This window comes from Rhyacophila brunnea, unplaced genomic scaffold (assembly GCF_057557595.1).
Source record: "Rhyacophila brunnea isolate RB1 unplaced genomic scaffold, BYU_Rbru_1.0 scaffold_15, whole genome shotgun sequence".
NCBI classification, from domain to species: domain Eukaryota; kingdom Metazoa; phylum Arthropoda; class Insecta; order Trichoptera; family Rhyacophilidae; genus Rhyacophila; species Rhyacophila brunnea.
The window spans coordinates 21,148,023-21,168,123 of record NW_028232806.1 but is presented as its reverse complement, the minus strand read 5'-3'; the positions used below and the strand labels follow the sequence as shown (position 1 = coordinate 21,168,123).

Sequence of the window (20,101 nt, the reverse complement as noted above, 5' to 3'; positions counted from 1 at the left end):
ATTTTGATATTCAGTATTTTCATGTTTGCCGTGCCAGATAGACTATCATAAATCGTCTGGTGTTTGAATATTAAGAACTAAGCCAATCACAGTATAAAAAGTATTGAATGATATGTCAAACGTTTTGATGACGTGATTAGTAACAATAGATTCGACACTGTTTGAAAACAAGTCTGCCTGGATTCGTCCACTGTGATTAATTATTAGTACCGTATTTAAATAAGTTTTTTAAACGATTTGATGATATATTTGGCGCACTTTGAAAATCACACTATGTCAAACACTCACCCAGGATCCAGCATTGCCAGTAAAAAATATTGACGAAATTTGAAAATGTTTCATGAATTGCTATCTCCAATGAAAAAAAAATAATAATATGACTTTTCCACTTACTGTATGTTCATTGATTTACAGAGGGAAGCAATTGTTTTCATAGTGTCGATAGAAACAGAATCATCATTTTGCTATGTGATCATTTCTAGACATGGCAAAATTGGACTATACAATGGAAAATTCTCACTTCTCATGGAGTATGATGTATTTTTTATAAGAACTGGAACAATGAGAAGAATCAGAGATATTTGGATAACAGCGGCAATTTATTTAGAAGTATGTATTATTATTTATTAAAATTTCATTGTGCAATTTTGTTTTCCAATACTCTATGTAAAATAACATAATATTTAAATTTTTCAGGATTCCAAAAATCTAATAATGACTGCTTCAGATAGAAGTATGATGATATACGACGCGTCTACATTATGTCACGTCCCAATATTTCTTATCACTGGAATGATCAATGTTTCAACGGTAATTATCACTCTAAAATTATTAATTAAGCCTATCCAAAGATGTAGGAAAAATATCTAAAGTCTTATTAATTATTAGCATTGCTGGTATCTATAAGCAGGGCTTTTTTGTAATGTAACGCGGTGGAACAGCGTTCCAGCACCTTTTTTCATGGTATTTTTAACGTTTCAAAAGCAATTAGACGAAACAATGTTAGTGCTTACATAGTACAAGTTAATTTTCCTGAATCATCTCATATGAAAAGACATATCCTGAAAAACTATCGCCTTTGATATATGCATTGAATTCTATTACCATTGCTTCAAGTGAATGTGACCGCGAATTTTCGCAAATGAATCTAATTATTATCCCAATAAGAGCTTCGTTGAAGTCCTCCAATAAAGTTGGTACCCATCTAATCTCCTAACATTTTTTTTACTACTGACAATTAAACTATGTGTGTAAGTATTATTTCCACAATTAATAATTAACGAAGTCCCTAATGTAGATAGCCAGAATGCCTTCTAAAACTCACATCTTCTAATGACTCTCTACCTTGTTTAAATAAACGTGACCATTTGTAAAGCATGGTTTTACCACAACAAAGGGTGCCATAAACCAATTTCATTTAATTTTGGATGGTTTCCATACTTTTTCCCTGTTTTACGAGGAGTTTAATTATTGCACGGTGCTCAATATTTGACATTTTTATAATCATAGATTTTCATTTGTTCTTTTGGATATTGCTAGCAATTGAATGGAACAATCAATTTGAAATTGTACAAGTATACCTAACAATAAAAAAATCATTTTAACCCCAGTACCTACTTGCTTCTTTCACCACTATTCCACGAACTTATGGACCTCCCCATATATATAAATAATAATACATTGATTGAAAGTACTAATGAGATAAAGTTACTGATAAATTACTTAAAAACTGAAAACAAAATGTTTGTACAATTTGCATTATATTAGCTTTATTATTTATTTATAGATGGCACTGTGTGATTCTATTTATTATTGCAATGATAAAAAATGATGAGTAAGCACAATAAATTACTGTTAATATAATATAATATTGTGAATTACAGTGCCTGGCATACAATTCTTCCGAAAACACTTCCCAGAAGTCTAATTTGGTGATAGGAGATGATCATGGAGGTCTGACAATAGTCACTTTTAAGCAACCACGTGTTGGTCTCTTTTACAAAGCCATTCAAGACAAAATGAATTCATTTTATTGGATTGTAAGTACAGAAATACATACTATTTGTTAATTAATTCAATACATATTCATAGTACATATTGTATTGTTTTTTTTTTTTTTTTTAGAATTATTAATAACCATGTCCTTGCTTTTTCGTACAAGGTGGTTGTTGTTAGTAATTTTGAACAATCACAAACACCCAGGCTTTGAGAAAAACACATAAATGTTTTTGTCACGACCGGGAATCGAACCCAGGAACTCTCGGGTGGAAGGCGAGCGCCTTACCAACTTCACCACGAGAGCCGCCCATATTGTATTGTTATATTTTCTAGGACCTGCAGAGTCTCTCACAGGAGCCATTTTGTGAAATCAAATCACACCGAAGAATCCATTTAAGATCAGTGAAAAAGATAATTTATGTCAAACATAATGATACTATTATCTCGTGTTCTAACGATCCAAGTGCTTCCTTGATTATCAGACATAGAAAAGGAATACGGGATCCATATTTATTCAAAGTGTCAAGGGTATGTATACAAATATGATTTAGAAAAATTTCAGCTTTAAAAATGTACAATCAGATAAAAATATTTTAATAACTACCCTCTTTTTGTGGCAGTTTATTTGTATTTTTTTTCATCTTACCATTGTTTAAAAATTAAAGCATTAGCAGAGAGTCTTCGAAACAATATTATCCCAAATAACCTGCAGTGAGTGCCTTATTATTATTTAAAAAGTATTTTATTATTTCTTTTAAACCTTATTAATAGATGGCAGTAACAGGTTTATTATAAGAAACTACAAGACACATTATTATTTAAAATTATTTAAAATTATTTACTATAAAAATACAATAACAGTTATCTATATTTTAGGGAATATCATGTTTTCACTACTCCGAAAGTATTGGTCTTCTAGCAACTGGAAGTAGTGATGGCCAAATAAGACTTTGGGAGCCAGTTGTGACAAATAAGCCGTCTGCCATTCTCCCCAGTCAGAATTTTCCCATAATCGATTTAGTAATATTGGCTCATGCAGACGCTCTCATTAGTTTTAATAAGAATGCTGTAAGTCTTGTTTATTTTTCTCTTGAATATAATATTTATAAAAGTATCGATTATTATAGGCTGAATTTACACTTGAAGCCAGGGCTAATACTTATTGTTATCCCCAAAAACCTTGCTTATTAAAACGTTATTTAAAAAAATATTATTTAAACCATAATATTATATTTTCTTAATTATTACTATCATCATGCATACTCAAATTAATGAAAAATTAATTTCAATGCCACATGGGACTTAACCATATTTGATTGTGTGATATAACAGGGGTGGCATCTGATGAATATGTATTCCAGTGTCGCATTTTCGTTGCAATTGATTTCAATTTATGGTATGAAAGTATCTACATACTTTTGTCAATATTGGTACCCCTAACCATTTGGGTGCCCAGTTCTGTAGCCCCTTTAGCTCTATGGTAAATCCGTCCCTGATAGGATCATCATTTAATATTGGTATAATGTATAAAAAACATATTATGGGACTCCACTGACTTAAGGCTATAAATATTCACTGACTGACCACATGGCTTTCCTTGTCCTGTCTCTTAAAAATGTCATTTTTTTACAGTTACTGAAAGTATGGGATATTTCAAACCAAGTATGCATCCAATCGGTACATGTCAGATTCCCTTCATTTGGCATCCTGGGAAAGCTGATACAATTTGGATCCCAATCAATATTCAGCGGACCCGGTAGAAAGAAATTTAATGATGAAAAGATTGCTGAGTTACCAACAAAAAGAAGACTCTCTTTTCCTGACACAAGTAGGCGAAGCTCAAAAATGTTTGCAGAAGATGGAGGAATTCTTCGATTCGAGACACCACCTGAAGAAGAATCCAAAGCACCCACCGTGGAAAGAAAGATTTCGGAGAACGGACAATTGTATGACACCCATTAATTTTATTTTTCGCGCTAAGTACCAAAAACAAAAAAGCTGACATTTTTATAGAAAAGTGTTCTACATACTAACGCCAATAACTTCAACTATGGTCTAAGTGCCTCAAGCAAGTCAAAAAAATACAGCAAAATATTTAAACCTGTCGACGTTGTAAGTCCGTTGGCCTGTTTTATTTATAATGGTGTAAATAGCACTACAGTGGTCAACATCATTCAATATAAAATGGCTGACGATGGTGTGTTGACACTTGCGAGTTCTTAATACCTAAAATTATAGAAGCTGCCGTGATTGCTTCACACTGTAAAACCATATTTTTCAAAAGGTCTGCTTCATGAAATTTTACTGCAATGACTCGGTATTTTGTAATTACAGGCAATACTACTTTTTGGTACTTAGAGCCTTAATTAATACACGTATTCAATTATTATAAAGAAACTTATCAATAAAAATAGATATGTACTCAATTGGCACCCAACGTGGGGTGGGGTGAATTGATTTTCATTTAAATAACACTAAAGGTCTAATTACACCATCAGATTCGCAGACCCAATCAGATTCAAGGATCGTCGTGAGCAATCTTCGACTTTAAATACCAATTACTCTGAACGCTTCAGCTACCAGCTCATGTTGGCGCTTGATTTGATTGTTCATAATATACAGTCAGTTGCTAGTGTAAACAATTAGAAGTTATGCCACAAATGAAATTTAGACAAGTAACGAGTTGCTGTTTGTATTTACTATGGTATTATTATTGTCCGCTAAAATAATGAATATACTCAGCCTCAAAGTTGTGTTGCTATGTCAAATGCAAGATAGGACATGGTCACGCGGTCACTCTTGGAAGTTCAAAGTCAATTCGGATACCTTCGTACGTTTGTGGTAATATTCGACACAATCGTACCCAAAAAATAGGTATTGTTCCAATTCGGTCACGACTCCAGGGAATGATTCAAAAGTCAGATGGTTGGCTTTGAGAATCTGCAAATGGAATTTGAGCTTAATCGTCACTGTTCTGGCAGAAGACACTAATTCGAAAAAATGACATATTGAGTTAGTACCAAAATGTTCCTTATTTCAAACTTTACCGTCTGGAAACCTTCTTAATAAATAAACAATCTTTATTTTAAGGCCATCCTTTTTACGATTACTTAATAAACTCACATGATAGACCATTATTTCAAACATTTTAACAACTTCAAAGTCAAATTACTCAAAACTGGTATTCTCCAGTTAGTGTGTTCTGCCAGAACAGAGACGTTATTAAGATGTATTTAGACTATTCAAAATGTATAAATAAAACAATAATAGAATTAACTAGAAATAGTATAGGAACTCTTATAATAATAGGTAATGCACATTTTTATTTATAATAATTAGAACCTAATGAAATTTTATGGTGGCTACGGCTTAAATGGCTACAACTGTATGTTGTAGCTTAACCAATGGGAAATGCCAAAAGAAATGGCGTATTTAAAAAAAATACTACCTTATTCTTAGGTCAATAATTATTATAAAACAATCATTATTCGTATTACGTATCACATTTCAATGGTCAAAGACATACTAGCTTATAATCAGTATCTTTAGAACTATCTTCAAATGTATTAATCGTGCCCATTTTTTGAATATTAAAATACATAATTCTTGTCAAATTTGGGATCACAGAGAATATAAATATTTCACTATATCGTCTCTGTTCTGGCAGAACACAGTAACTGGAGAATACTAGTGTTGAGTAATTTTACTTTGAAGTTGTTAAAATGTTTGAAATGGTATATCATGTGAGTTTATTAAGTAATCGTAAAAAGGATGACTTTAAAATAAAAACTGTTTATTTATTAAGAAGGTTTCCAGACGGTAAAGTTTGAAATAAGGAACATTTTGGTATAACTAACTCAATATGTCAATTTCTCGAATTAGTGTCTTCTGCCAGAACAGTGACGATAAAATGTTAACAACAATTTTACTAATGGTTTTATAAATACGTTTAAGAATTATTAATCTAAAAAATCTTAGCACCACTGCACATGGATGTACTGAAATATTACTATATTATAAAACATTAGATCGAGAGGTTTAAAAGAATACTATTTTAGGTAATAAAAATACTTTATGCAGTCATCAAATGTTAAAAATAAATATAAAGGATAATAATGCTTCAAAATTATATAAATAGATTACTTAAAATTTTTAAGGAATGTCCAGTCTTATGCTCTGAAAATACCATAAAAACTCCATTTTGACCTACGTGGCGCATGTGGGCCATTTACTTCAAACATGGCAATTATATACATAAATTTTTAACATTTTGTGCACAAGATCTACACATTTGGTTATAGTTTTACAAACTTCTTAGTTTAAGCCTAGTTATTTCCGACGTGATTTGCCACCATGGTAAATAACCGATATTATGTAATTTGCTAATCTTTTATTTTTAGCGAATTCTCCAAATGGAAGCGCCCTGAATTCGTAGTGATCTGCTGCAACCATATAGCGATCATACCAATAAATCCCTGCCCACTAAAACTTCAAGAGACCGTCATAATCGACTGTAATGAAACAGCTTCACTTCTGACTATTAATTACCCATTGCTACCACCACCAGAGAAGACCCATAGACCCAGAAAACCAAGCATTTGGGATAATGATGAATATCATGCAGGTTTGAGTCAATTGATGTCAAAAATATCAATTCAAAATGCATGGACTTTCAACAAAAATAATAACTAGCTTACGCCTTATAAAAATCCAATATCAGTATCGGTTTTTCATCATTATTTCCCAACATATGAACACCTTTTTTATTCATTAAATTTCTTCGATGTATACTTTTACTAATACTTTATATTCTGGCTAGGTGGAAAACCCATCCAAGATGTACATAATAATATCTAAATTCTTGTTAATTATTAAGAACTTTATACCCCTAAAGTTGGTATCTAATCTCATTATCATTAATAGTTTTATAACTGACAAAGAAAATGTCAAGCGTGTAATTAATAATTGATGGAGTCATCCAAATGGCCACAATGTTTTCTAAAACCTCCCAATAAATCGCTTTCATGCTTTGCAAGATGTTCACCATTATTTTAAGGAACCACCACAAAATATAATAAAATATGTACTTACTTATGTACTGCACGTTAACAATTATTTTTCACTGTGTAATAAGAATGACAACTACCTATTTTCATTTGTTATCATTTGACTTCAAAATATTGTTTTTAAAATTGGAACTGCGCAGAAGACCCGGGTGCATTTTAGGCTTAAAATATTGGAAATATAAAATTATTATATTTTTTTTTGACCATGTCCAATCCTAATAAGATCATATGGGCCTCCGCAGGGTAGAGGTTTGTATTAACATATTTTGTTTTAACGAGAAATGGATGTCAGCCACTTGCTCAACCGATTAGGTACATACTCTGACTCATATACAAATTGAAAAACAATATGTGTACTTGCCAGACCTAGGATTCGAACCAGGGACCCACGACGCTATAGGCCGACGCTTAAGCCATCGTGGGTGTAATTAAGTACAAGATACTTCTCATAGTTAAAAAAGTTAATAATGTAAATCAAACATGTGTTGCACACCTACAATTAAAAAATATTTTATTTAATGGTGAATAATATGTAGGTACAGTCCTACAAACTAAAAAAAATAACGGTCAATTATGGAACTATGAACTATATGGACACTATTTTGAAAACGTCATTCGAATGTCAGATTCTGTCCAGTTGCGAGTCTTGATTGGGTAGTTTTCGACAGTGGCTCTCCCATCCATTCTTTAGATAAGTTTGTAGGTCAGCATAAATATTATTTTATACCTACTTACCTATATCTTTTAAAATTCCCTAATAAGATGATACTTGATTTTTGTTCGAAAAAACACATGTATCTAATAATATTATTATTTATCAAAATCGAATAAATTTAACATTTTAGACTTTCTTAGTCAATTAATTATGCTCTAGACCTCTCTGGCAATTACACGACTCTGCGGAATGTCCCCCTTAACCAGAGCGTTGGAGCGAAGCTTGGAGCATAAGCACGGAGCAGTGGAGCAATGGGGTTTTACCCGGACCACCGAAAATTTGTAGTGCTCCACTGCTCCGGATGTTTTTTTTATTATTAAATTTTCAATCAAAATTTCAAAAAAATCCAATGAAAATATTATATTTGACACTTTGCAACACTGGAATTATTTGAAATACAGCAAAACTGCCGAGTGATAAATAACCTCATTTTTTTGACAAGCGGATTTGACGATTTGCTGTCAGAATTTTGTTTATTAGAATTCATAATGAAAATGACGATTATTTTAAAACTACTTATTTTTTAACATCTGTATATAATACGTATTAAAACATTTTAGAGCGAAACCACACGGGCGCTGCGTACGCTGTATTCCGACTGCGAGTGGGAGTGAGTACGCAACAGCGGTGCATTCTCACTTCCGCTCGCAGTCGGAATTCAGCGGTCTCGCGACGCAGTGCGTACGCAGCGCCCGTGTGGCTTCGCTCTTACCCGGAGCAGAGCTGGGGCAAGTATTAGGTCCCGGAGCGGAGCATCTCAAAAAAGGGTCCGCTCCAACCCTCTGCCCTTAACCGTAAATCTACACAAGTAAACCCTACGTCTCTTTGGAAAATAAATGAAAACATAATCCAATACTTTCAGATGATGATATTGATAATAGTAAGAAAAAAATAGACGTTGAAACATTGTCGCCTGAAATAGAATTCGAAAAACTGACAATACCAAATAATGACGCAAAGGATGCTGATGAAAATGGCTGGTCAGATAGGGATTTTTCCGAGAAAACTCTAGAGGAGATTTTGGAAAAAGCTGGTAAATACCTGTTAAATAAATACTATTATAAATAAGTAACAATTATCAATTATAGCTTTTTTCAACTTACTTGCCATGTAAAGATCATACTTACCAACTATTATTGTAACGAAAGATTTGTTTTTAGAATTATTAATAACCATGTCCTTGCTTTTTCGTACAAGGTATTGGCTGTTACTGTGTTAACAAACATAAATATATAGCTCTGTATGGAAGGCAAATGGCGGTGGCAGAGATAGGGGTTATAGATATGTAAATCAAAAAGATATGTAAATCGGGGGGACTTGTAGTTCTACAGATTGCGGTTAACATTTTCTATGCCTTACGATATTACTATGGTAGTGTCGCAACGACACACGTTGAATGTAGAGCGAAGCTCTTACTACAATCGCTGAAATACCGATAATTTGTATCGTAGTATTTAATAATTATTCAAACAGATGTCACTGTGTGTTTAATTTAATAGATTATGTCGAATCGACAATGGCTAGTACTTTGAGTTTAAAGTCGGATGAGATAACTCGCGAAATTTGTTTAATAATTAGTACTCAATACAATTTAGTTTTGTTGTAAATGAGTAAATGACACCGATCACTTGTTATGTGTTGATTAGTTGATAGTTAATTTGAAAATTGGCTACATACCCAGTTATATATTTATACTTATATTATGACTATGCATAGGCCACTTAGTAAATATTACTATTTCAGTATCTGACAGGTCGCATATTTTTAATGACACACGTTGAATAAAGAGCAAAGCTCATACTACAATCGCTGTAATACCGATAATTTATGGCTTAGTATTTCATAATTATGCAAACAGATGTCACTGTGTATTTAATTTTTTAGATCGTGCAAATCAGTCGACAGTGGCTAGTAATTTGAGTTTAAAGTCGGACAAGATAACTCTCAAAATTTGTATGTGCGGCCTGTCAATCACGACCTTATAGAATGAGATAACTCGCTGAAGGCATAGAACCGATTAAATTTGCAACAATGTTTTTTTTTTTTTTTTTTACAACACTCATGTCGACTATCTCTTGTTATTATTTTTATTTTAGGTTTATCAGGAATTATGGAAAAAGATTTTTTGGGAAAGTTTTGCATGAAACACGACATGAATACAAGACTTGCACTCCAGAAAGATAAACAAGAAAAGGTACAACACTCAACCATTGAAAATTTACCTTCTTATTATTATCAACCTTTCATAGGTTTGTCCAGTATTGGACATACCTACATTATAGGTTCTTCTTTTGAGCTTTATTTTTCACTATAGACGCATGCTGCTTTCGTCTCGGTTCAAGTAAGCTGTGATCTACAATCCATCATCAAACTGGCAGTGATATTATATTACCTTGAACTCGAACAAATATATTACATATGGCTGTGGATACTGAAGTTTCACAAATTGAACAACACTCGTCTTTCACCATCACAAAGAAATAATAAATTTCACATTCAATATGAAAATGATTTGACCTTCTTTTGGGCTCTCTTACTTTCCAAAGAGCCTACTGTGGAACGGTAAAGGAAAATGACTTTTACATCTGTCGATATATTCTTAACGGTTATCACTTTAGCACGTTTCCGATATTTTCATTGTTCCAAATTAGCACGGAAGGTATTCTATACACTAAACAGTTATCGGCGGCTATTTCTAATTCGTAATATGTCGAAAATTTAGGTTAGTAGACATGTCGGTCAAATTCGGATATATTCATGCTGATGAACCCAAGCGGATAAAACTAAACACAACCGGATAAAGCCGAACCAGCGCCATCTAGTCGGTAATGAGCCAAACACAAAAAATTTGTATGGACACGTCAGACATATCAACACAATCCACAATTATTTTATTAATCGTGTCATTGTGATTGCAGCAAAACAGTCTAATCTTCTGTCTCAATACTCAATATGTAAAATTGACATACTCTGTCTCGTACTTAAAGTTAGCACGGCCAAGAGAGGGGCTGTTAAAAGATAACACTTTTTGACAGTTCGGACGGTTAACTTTTTTACATAACAAACAGAATACGTAAAGTGATAAATGTGATATATTTATCACAATTAGCTCATTTGGGGCTACTATTTGCAAACACGACTCATTCCAATATTGTTGAAAAGTTAACCTTGAATGACATTTTGTAAAGAAAAATACACTTTAAATTAATTTTTAGATAGTAGGTTCAAGCCCGGCTTTATTACATATAAAATATCAAATCAAAATATTGCGAAACTTTCAAATATGGCTTGTTCCACAATCATTTTTTAGTTTCAAAGACGGCTCGTTTCACCTTAGCCAATAAGAGTTTAGATTTTGAGTCATGTAACTAACATTTCAGAGGTATATCATTGGTTGCATACTGGCATAGGCGGTTAATTCAAATTGTTAAGTTGCAGAAAAGGCTCAATCCAACTTTCGCTTTCAAGCCCGGCTTAATACAAACATTAAATGTAAATAGATTCTTTATTAATATTGAATTGACTAAGTTTCCCTTTGTATTTTATTTTAAATGTACATACCTACTACACTACAAAAGAACTGAGAAATCAAACATATTAGTCTTTTATAGGTCTGTAAAACAGTTTATTGCATTTTGCCGCAATTTATGTTTTTAGGAATGAGCCGTGTTATAGATAAAAGCCTCATTTTTGATGTTAAGTGATATGTTAGAAAAGGCCTGGCCTGCTGGTTAAGGAAATAAAAATAGGAATGTTTAATGCTTCTCCTTCAAAATTAAAAGTAAGTTATAAAAGTTCTACGTCCACCATACAGGAGACGTCTCCATATTTCTAAACCGAATAAGAAAAAAAATATTTACCATGATTGTAAATTATTTCAGATGCGACTTCAGGTCGCGCAAGGAGCACCGTATTCTGCTTTGGACCTTCAAGATCCTCAGGAGATAAGATTCTCAGTTCCTCTACCACTAAGTACGAGAATGCAAAAGAAATCAGGCTTAGAATTCTTCACTGATCCCCAGCATATTTTAAGGCACAACAGGTAAAACTTTTTCTATTGACTAATAATTATTATTATTCTGTGTGGCATAAGAAAGGGAGATAAGTTTTAAATCACTACAAGAACTACTAAATAACTAAATAACTTAATAAAAGATGATTGATTTTTTGATAACTTTATAATAATACTTACGTCAAATTCTTTATTTCTGTGTCAAATTTACTAAACTAGAGGTTTCGATTGGGCCCATCCGTTTCCTCATTTATGCAATGCAATACGGCTAATTTGGCATATTATTCTAATCATTTTGTAAGTTTTAATCAATGACATTAATATGGACGAAGCATCTAGAAAATAAAATGACACTCACTTTGTGTCGGGTCTGCCGGATGGCGAAATTCATATTTTAATATCGGTATCCTACGCTCAAATGAATATTCTGCTTGCAAGCGGTCTGGCGACACCGCTGGGTCTACCCATACAAAATTTCTGACTGTCAGGTTTCGACTCGACCGTTATTATTGTGCTACAAAATGTCAATGTGCCTAGTTAAAAATTTAAAAAAAATCTACTAAACACTCCAAGAAAGATGGGATATCACTTTTCATGTGTTAGTATTATTTATTATTTATAAAATGTCATTTTAAGATATTGATAAATGTTTATTCAATGCAATTGAATGACAGGAACCATTGGACAGTCAGTCGCCTGTGATTCACTGAGCTCACTTGCGTCTAATCTCCGAGAAGTCGTAAGTAACCGAGAATCTGTTTCTAACGCAATGAGTCATGACACTAATACGCCATTACAATAAAGGTTATATTACTATAAATTCTCGAAACTTGTATCGCATAATGGAAACGGATACGTCATATGGTCACGTGACATCTACCTATACATCTGTGAATGACTTTCATGCACAATTTCTCGTGCGCGCCGGGTATGAAGTGAGTTGTCCATTTAATATGTCATTGGTTTTAATGCTCATTCTCTTTTTCCTCTGGCTAATAGATATTTCCTAATATTTATGGTGATAAGTATTAAATTTAGCTATTGTTATTGAGTACCTATCTATTTTAAAAATAAAATAATAAACTTTATTAGCATTTATATTATATAATGTTTTATTTTGTAGTCGTTCATTACATTTGGTATTTTAATTTGGTATGATGCCCAACAACTAAGCTTAATTGTATATGGATACAAATTTGATTAAGAAACAGATAACTATTTTATGGTTGTTTTATTGTATGCACTTACACTGTCTTACATTTTTAAGATGTATATAATATGTATATAGTGAATTAATTAGTATTTAATAGTTTTAAATTATTTTCGGACAAACACAGTATGTGAGAAACGATTATTCAATTGAGAGATCATTTGCGAATTGCTTGATTGAAAGGTTTGATATCGACTAGATACTCATTATATCTAATACAATATTATAATATAATCAGTTCGAGTGACGAGTACTGCATTATCGACTGAGATCGTTAACGTTGATGAATATTACTATAATTATGCCATTGGCACAACGATCTATAGATTTTTTTTATTTTTTGCAGCTGTTTCTCTATGACAACTCCACGAACGAATTATAGTACGTCATCCAGAGCAACGCGTACTTCAGGAATTTCTGAAATATCTACGAACTTCGATAAAAACAGCAGCCGGCTTAATTGAAGGGAAAAAAATATGGAAGAATTTTCGAAAACATATTTAATAATCTAAGGCAGAAAGCCCACAGGAAGCAGTGTGGTGAGGTGTGAAATTACTAGGAACTTACAAAACATCGCTCAATGCACCCAAAAAATAAATGCTCACTGCACTGATATATGAATACAGATGTATTGAAATGTTTTTCTTTCGTTATCTCAGAAAGTATATCGACAGCATATTTTTCCATTTCTAGCTGCGTAAACTGCTTGCTTGCATTGGCTAAATTATGGGGCACCAGATAGTCGTATCTATCCCCGTGATATCAAGTAATTGTCTGTAGGAGTGCCTTTTGGGTTTTTTAATTTCTCTTCTTATATTTGATGGGCCTCGGTGGCTTCGCGACCGACCCGAGGCCCAATTTGTGATCTGGATGGGTGTATCTCTTGGTTAGAAAAAAAACTTCAAACATTCTCATTCCGTCCGTCGATTCCGGTTGGCTTCCGCTTCTGCGCAGTTGATGGCAGCTTTCATTCATCTTCCGCCATCTCGTCCAGGCATTCGTCTGGCTGGTTCTGTTTTCAGGAGGTGTTGGGGAAGTCGATTCCGTCGTACTCTTCTATGACTTTGGCTGCTTCTTCGGTGTTTCGCTTGGAGATATCGCCTCTAAGGCAGGCGAGTTCTAAGGCTCCTCCATGACTGCGTGCAGAGCACGAGTTCAGAGTCTCGGTGATTGGATGATTGATGCAGTTCCCTCGAGTAACAATTTATCTGTTTTGCTTAGACCTTGGTCTTTGTGATTTGGTATTTATTATTTTTTAATACCTAGGGTGGGTGGGTTCTGAGACTTGTACTTAGGTCCAGTGACAAGCTGACCACCATCTTTTGTTGTTTATATTATACTCGAGGGAAGTTCGATCTCCGGGTGACGCAATGGGGTCCCGATTGCGGTCGCTGAAAAAGAGATGATTGGTCTGTAGGGAAGCTGGGGATGTGGAAGTCTAGGGGGCATCAATAACAGTACCTTTCTAGGCCGGTCGAATTCTGTATGTGCGTGGATGTCATACTTTTGCTGAGCGACCCACGCGACTTTTATACCCCGCCACACTTAGTGGTCTCTGCAGTATTAGATCATATTGTATTCTAGTTGTGTGGTCATGCCATTCGAAAAATTAACACGCCACACCGCCTCTTGTGGGCTTTGCGCCTTACAGTGTTTAAGATTTATTTTTAAATAATCAAGGATTTGATGTGATTTTGTCACGATATTTTATTTTAACATTAATATTTTTTTAATAAATTTATGTTGATTAGCTAAGCATTTTACACTACAATCTCCTCTTTAGAATTATTTCACAAAAATCAGTGAACATTGTAGCACTTTGAACCAATATTACATAATCATAATGTGTGTAAGTAGCTTTATGACTCTGTATTAAAGAAAATCAAAACTATGTCAGTAATATTTTTTACATCTACGTTTTCTTAATAAAATATACCTATGTTATTTGGAATCTACCAGTGGCGTGCGGTCCTTACATGCTGTGGATGTAGAGCATTACTTGAAATATTACGATGACCCAGTTTTGAACGGTAACAAGTCAAAAATTCGACATTTCGCGATATTGGTATCAAAATACTCGTAAAAATGAGCTATTGTCGGTTTTGTACAGAAACAATTCGAAAAAAAGTAATTTAGATACCTACCCTGAGAGCCGAAAACCACATATGAAATTTTACAAACTTTCAAATAAAACCAGTTTTGTACAGATCCATTTCGAATTATTTCCCTTTAAAACTGGCGATTAACCATTAGCCACGAATAGATAAATTCTCACATGTAACCTTTTAAAACTTGTCAAATCTTGTGTATTGTAAAATATTCAAAATATTAAAACATGAATATCTCAAAACTCATCGATTAGATAGAGTCTGTACTGCGTAATACTATATTGTACGTATTTATCGTACAATTACATGATAATTTTGTTCTCAAATTTACTTACTATATTCTTTACTTTTAATATTATCTACATACACATTTTTAGAACATAGCAAACATACCTAGGTACCTGTCTGAAACAACACAGTCCATACAACTATATCGTCCGACTGTTGAGATTTAATTATATTCAAACTTAAAGATAGTAACTGTATCCCCACAAACAAAAGTCATCACACGTCACGTTACTTGGTAATTTAGAACATTAGTTCTTATGAATACGAGGGTGGGTCAATAATTCCTTAGAAAAAAGCATTAAAACAGTTTTTATTTTTGTATTTTTTTTTTATTTCTCAACATAATCTCCTTGGAGCTCAATACACTTGGTTAGACGTTTCTCATTTTTTTTTAAACCGTCAGAAAAATAAGTTTTCGGAAGGTCCTCAAAATAAGCATTTGTCCGATCGATGACTTCTTCATTTGAAAAAAAACGTTGTCCACTTAGCCATTTTTTTAAGTTTGGGAAAAGGAAAAAGTCACTGGGGGCTAAATCTGGCGAATACGGTGGGTGGTCGACCAATTCGAACTTCAATTCTTCAATTTTAGCCATTGATCGTAAACATGTGTGAACACGGGCATTGTCCTGATGAAAGAGGATTTTTTTCCTGTTTAAATGAGGCCGTTTTTCTTCAATTTCGTTTTTTAGCTGGTCCAATAAAGATGCATAATAATCCCCTGTTATTGTTTTTCCTTTTTCCAAATAGTCAACGAAAATAATTCCACGTGCATCCCAAAATACAGTAGCCATAACCTTACCAGCTGATTTTACGGTTTTCGCCTTCTTTGGACATGGTTCGCCTTTCGCAATCCACTGCTTTGACTGTTCTTTCGTCTCGGGAGTATAGTGGTGTATCCATGTTTCATCTACAGTCACAAAGCGATGAAAAAATTCATCCGGATTGCGTTGCATGAGCGACAACAGGGCTTTAGAGGCCACCACCCTATTGCGTTTATTGTCGAATGTGAGCAAACGCGGCACCCATCTTGCAGAAACTTTTTTCATGCCCAATTTGTCATGTAAAATAGAAATGACGCTACCTTTTGAGATCCCTGTAACCTCAATTATCTCACTCAACTTTAATCTTCGGTCACTTAACACCATATCGTGGATTTTATTGATCATTTCTGGTGTAGTCACCTCTACAGGACGTCCTGAGCGTGGTTCATCCTTTGTTGATGTACGACCACGTTTAAATTCATTTAACCAGTTATAAATAGTTGCAAGTGAAGGAGCAGATATGCCGTGAACTAAATCCAACTCATTTTTTATTTCCTTTGCTGTTAACCCTTTTATATTAAAATGTTTAATAACAGCTCTAAACTCAATTTTCTCCATTTTTGTAAACAAGCAAATTTTTTTTTTAAATGTACGAAAATAAAAAACAACAACCCGACCAATCTGATTGAAACTTCGCAGCATACTGAATCGGTAGTGCCGCTGCATGAAAACAAACCGCTTACAGTACTAGTCGCGCCACCTGTCGGCTTTTCTAAGGACTTATTGACCCACCCTCGTACCCTTTTCGATTCCATATTGACTATCGTGTATATTCCTACATATATAATATATATAAAGTCATACATGACGTACAGTGATGTCCCTAGACAAAATGCCGCCCATAGGCAGCGCCAAAATACCGCCCCATGTTTTTTATTACAGTATTTTTTATCATCCTTTCATGACTCCAATATCTAAAAAATGTGTTGTATGGATACATTACTAAAATTATATATACAACTAAAACTAATTGAAATGCCAGCTCCACTTCAATAGACAGTATTGCGAGTCCACGGTTTCAGATACATTTACAAAATACACCTGACAACTTTCAAAAGTCGCGAGTGACCGTTAAAAATATTTGGATAAATTACTTAGGTAATAAATACCTTTAATTCAAATATAATTCGCAAATCCGCACGTGTCATTGCTGGTCATCAAGGACGTGACGTCTAAGGACAACGGAAGTAAACTAAACATCGCAAATCGACAAAAAAAATACAGTCCTGTTAAACCTTATATGTTAATTAATACATTTTATTTCCTAGCAGTAAGCTGATTTTTTTACTGGAAAGATATTTCCGTTATTACTATGTTTGGGTACCTATTTCTAGATACCTATATCTAATGATTCTCCTTGATATGCCGCCCTTCGAGTAACTACCGCCCCCAAGTGACGCTCAATCTGCCTACCCCCACGGGACGTCACTGATGACGTAACCATGTAAGTATATTTTGATTAAATGATTATTTCTTTAAAAATGTGTAATAAAATAAATATCTACATAGTAATAGTTTCAATAGAGATTGCAAAACTGGTATTCTGAAAACCGGAATTCTGGTATTACTTGATATCAAAATACCGATTTTAATTTTAATTTTAAAAAACCCGATATTTTCTGTATTGAAAAAAAATAAATATCTAAAATGACCGAACCACCCGACAAAAGTAAAATAATAACCAAAAAACAAATACCGGTATTCAATATGAAAAACCGAAATACCGACATTTAAATTGTTATTCGGATTTGCAATCACAAATTTTCTATGATAATCGTGTAGAACTTTACCGCCTCCCGGATATCTCGTCACGCCTGCCTATCCTGCCTGAGTTCTAGTTCGTCAGTTTTGAATTAATGGTATCTGGTATCTCTATTAATGGAGTCAGAGCATCGCATTTGGGTCATTCTAAATTTTCCAATGTTTCCTCTATCGGCTTGGAAAGATATTCTTTGATCTCGAATACTTCAAGAATCCTCTAATTATTTTTTTTCATAATAGGTCAGCTATTCAGTATGTCAAAACAGTTATAAATTAAGTGTAGCCAATAATAATAATTGATAACTGATGTCATGTGATTTAAAAAAAATTAATAGGTGCAATCACCTATCGAGATATGGATTAATAATTGGCATGTGCCAATAAATATATAAACAATCTATGTAAAACCTGTACAATTTATTTGTAATAGATTTTATAACATGCAAGTTATCTCGGGCAATAAATTCGATTAATAAATATGAAAAAGAAAGTAACATTTTTTTATTATTTGCATGCAGTGGCTCAAAAATAATCACATAGGTAGTTGACTATTCGGTTTGAAGTTTAACTGTCAGTGATTCGATATTCGCGAAGTGACCAAGTGAGTAAATTGTGTATGTAGTGTTAAATAATATTACAATAATTATTGAATATTTTGTAGCAAAACATAACACTATCATTACATAGTGTAACCTATATGTAATACAGCTGTTTTGTGTGTATTTTTAATGATGATTATGTCAATATTTTCATTAGTTTTTAACTGACCAAGTATTTATTTGGTTTGAAAGTAAGTAATTCAATTATTGTTTCGGTTGCGATCACGTAGTAGTCCGATCAGTAGCGAAAGATGGAGGCAGGCTGTTAATATCCACTATAAATAGTGCACAACACTACAAATAATTACAGATGGTGTTGGTTAGTTTTTAAAAATCAATTAAGTCTTGCCTAAACTAAACCATAACAGTTTTGGTATATTTTGGACGAAATGAAAAAATTGTGCACACTTTATCATTCATACTTATTTTTTTTCATTGGATTAAGAATACATTTATAAAATTCATTCAACCCTGCCTAAATCAAACTATAATAGATGAAAAATATTATTCGATCTACAAAATATCCAAAGTTATGCATGATTTAATTGCATACTTTTAGATATTTTATAGACAGACGAGTATGTCTTACTATTATATATTATAGCTTGCTTTAATTGAATTTAAAAAAACTAACCAACACCATCTGTAAATTGTAGTTTTATTTCAATGAAAACAAATACGTACATACGACAAAGTTTAATTTGCACTATTTATGGCGGATCTTAAGGGGGGACATGCTCAGCGTAGATCAAAATGGAGCTTTTATTGCATTTTAAAAGCATGATCCTGGACATTCCTTAAATGTTGTAGATAATCTATTTAAATAATTTTAATGCCTTATTATCCTTTATATTTATTTTAAACATTTGATGACTGCATAAAATATTTTTATTACATAAAGTAGTATTCTTTTAAACCTCTCGCTCTAATGTTTTAGAATATAGTCATATTTCAGTACATGCATGTGCAGTGGTGTTAAAATTTTTTACATTTATTAATTATTAAACGCATTTACAAAACCGTGAGTATAATTTATGTCGACATTATTATATTGAAATATTTACGATAAAAAATTATATTGATAATCTCTGTGATCCCAAATTTGACAAGAATTAGGCATTTTATTATTCAAAAAATGGGCAAGATTAACACATTTGAAGGTAATTCTAAAGATATTAATTATAAGCTATGTCTTTGACAATTCAAGTATGATAAACATTTTACGAATAATGATTGCTTTATAATAATTATTGACCTAAGAATAAGGTAGTGTTTTTTTTAAAATACGCAATTTCTTTTGGCATTCCCCAGTGGTTAAGCTACAACATACGGCCGTTGCCATAAATTGAAGTAGGGAGTAAGGTCATGTTAACGCGCATGTTTGAACATGTACCGTTTAAAAAAAAAATCGGTTAGGTACATGTTCAAACACGCGCGTTAACATCATTTTACTCCCTACTTCTAGTATTTATCGATATTAACTCAGTTTCGTTTAATATAAATATGTCGCTTAATTTATCCAA

The 20,101-nt window shown here is 33.0% G+C and overlaps 1 protein-coding gene across 1 annotated transcript; it reads left to right on the top strand.

Annotated features, from left to right (window-relative positions):
• Window positions 1–537: 537 nt before the first annotated feature.
• On the top strand, window positions 538–13,465 carry LOC147075033 (uncharacterized). The gene is made up of 10 exons (XM_085943296.1): window positions 538–609; window positions 697–810; window positions 2,356–2,526; window positions 2,875–3,066; window positions 3,631–3,778; window positions 4,845–4,872; window positions 6,399–6,511; window positions 9,876–9,973; window positions 11,661–11,821; window positions 13,348–13,465. Exons 1-10 carry the CDS (start codon window positions 562–564, stop codon window positions 13,463–13,465), a joined length of 1,191 nt encoding a protein of 396 aa, XP_085799422.1. The 5' UTR covers window positions 538–561.
• The last annotated feature ends 6,636 nt before the right edge of the window (window positions 13,466–20,101 follow it).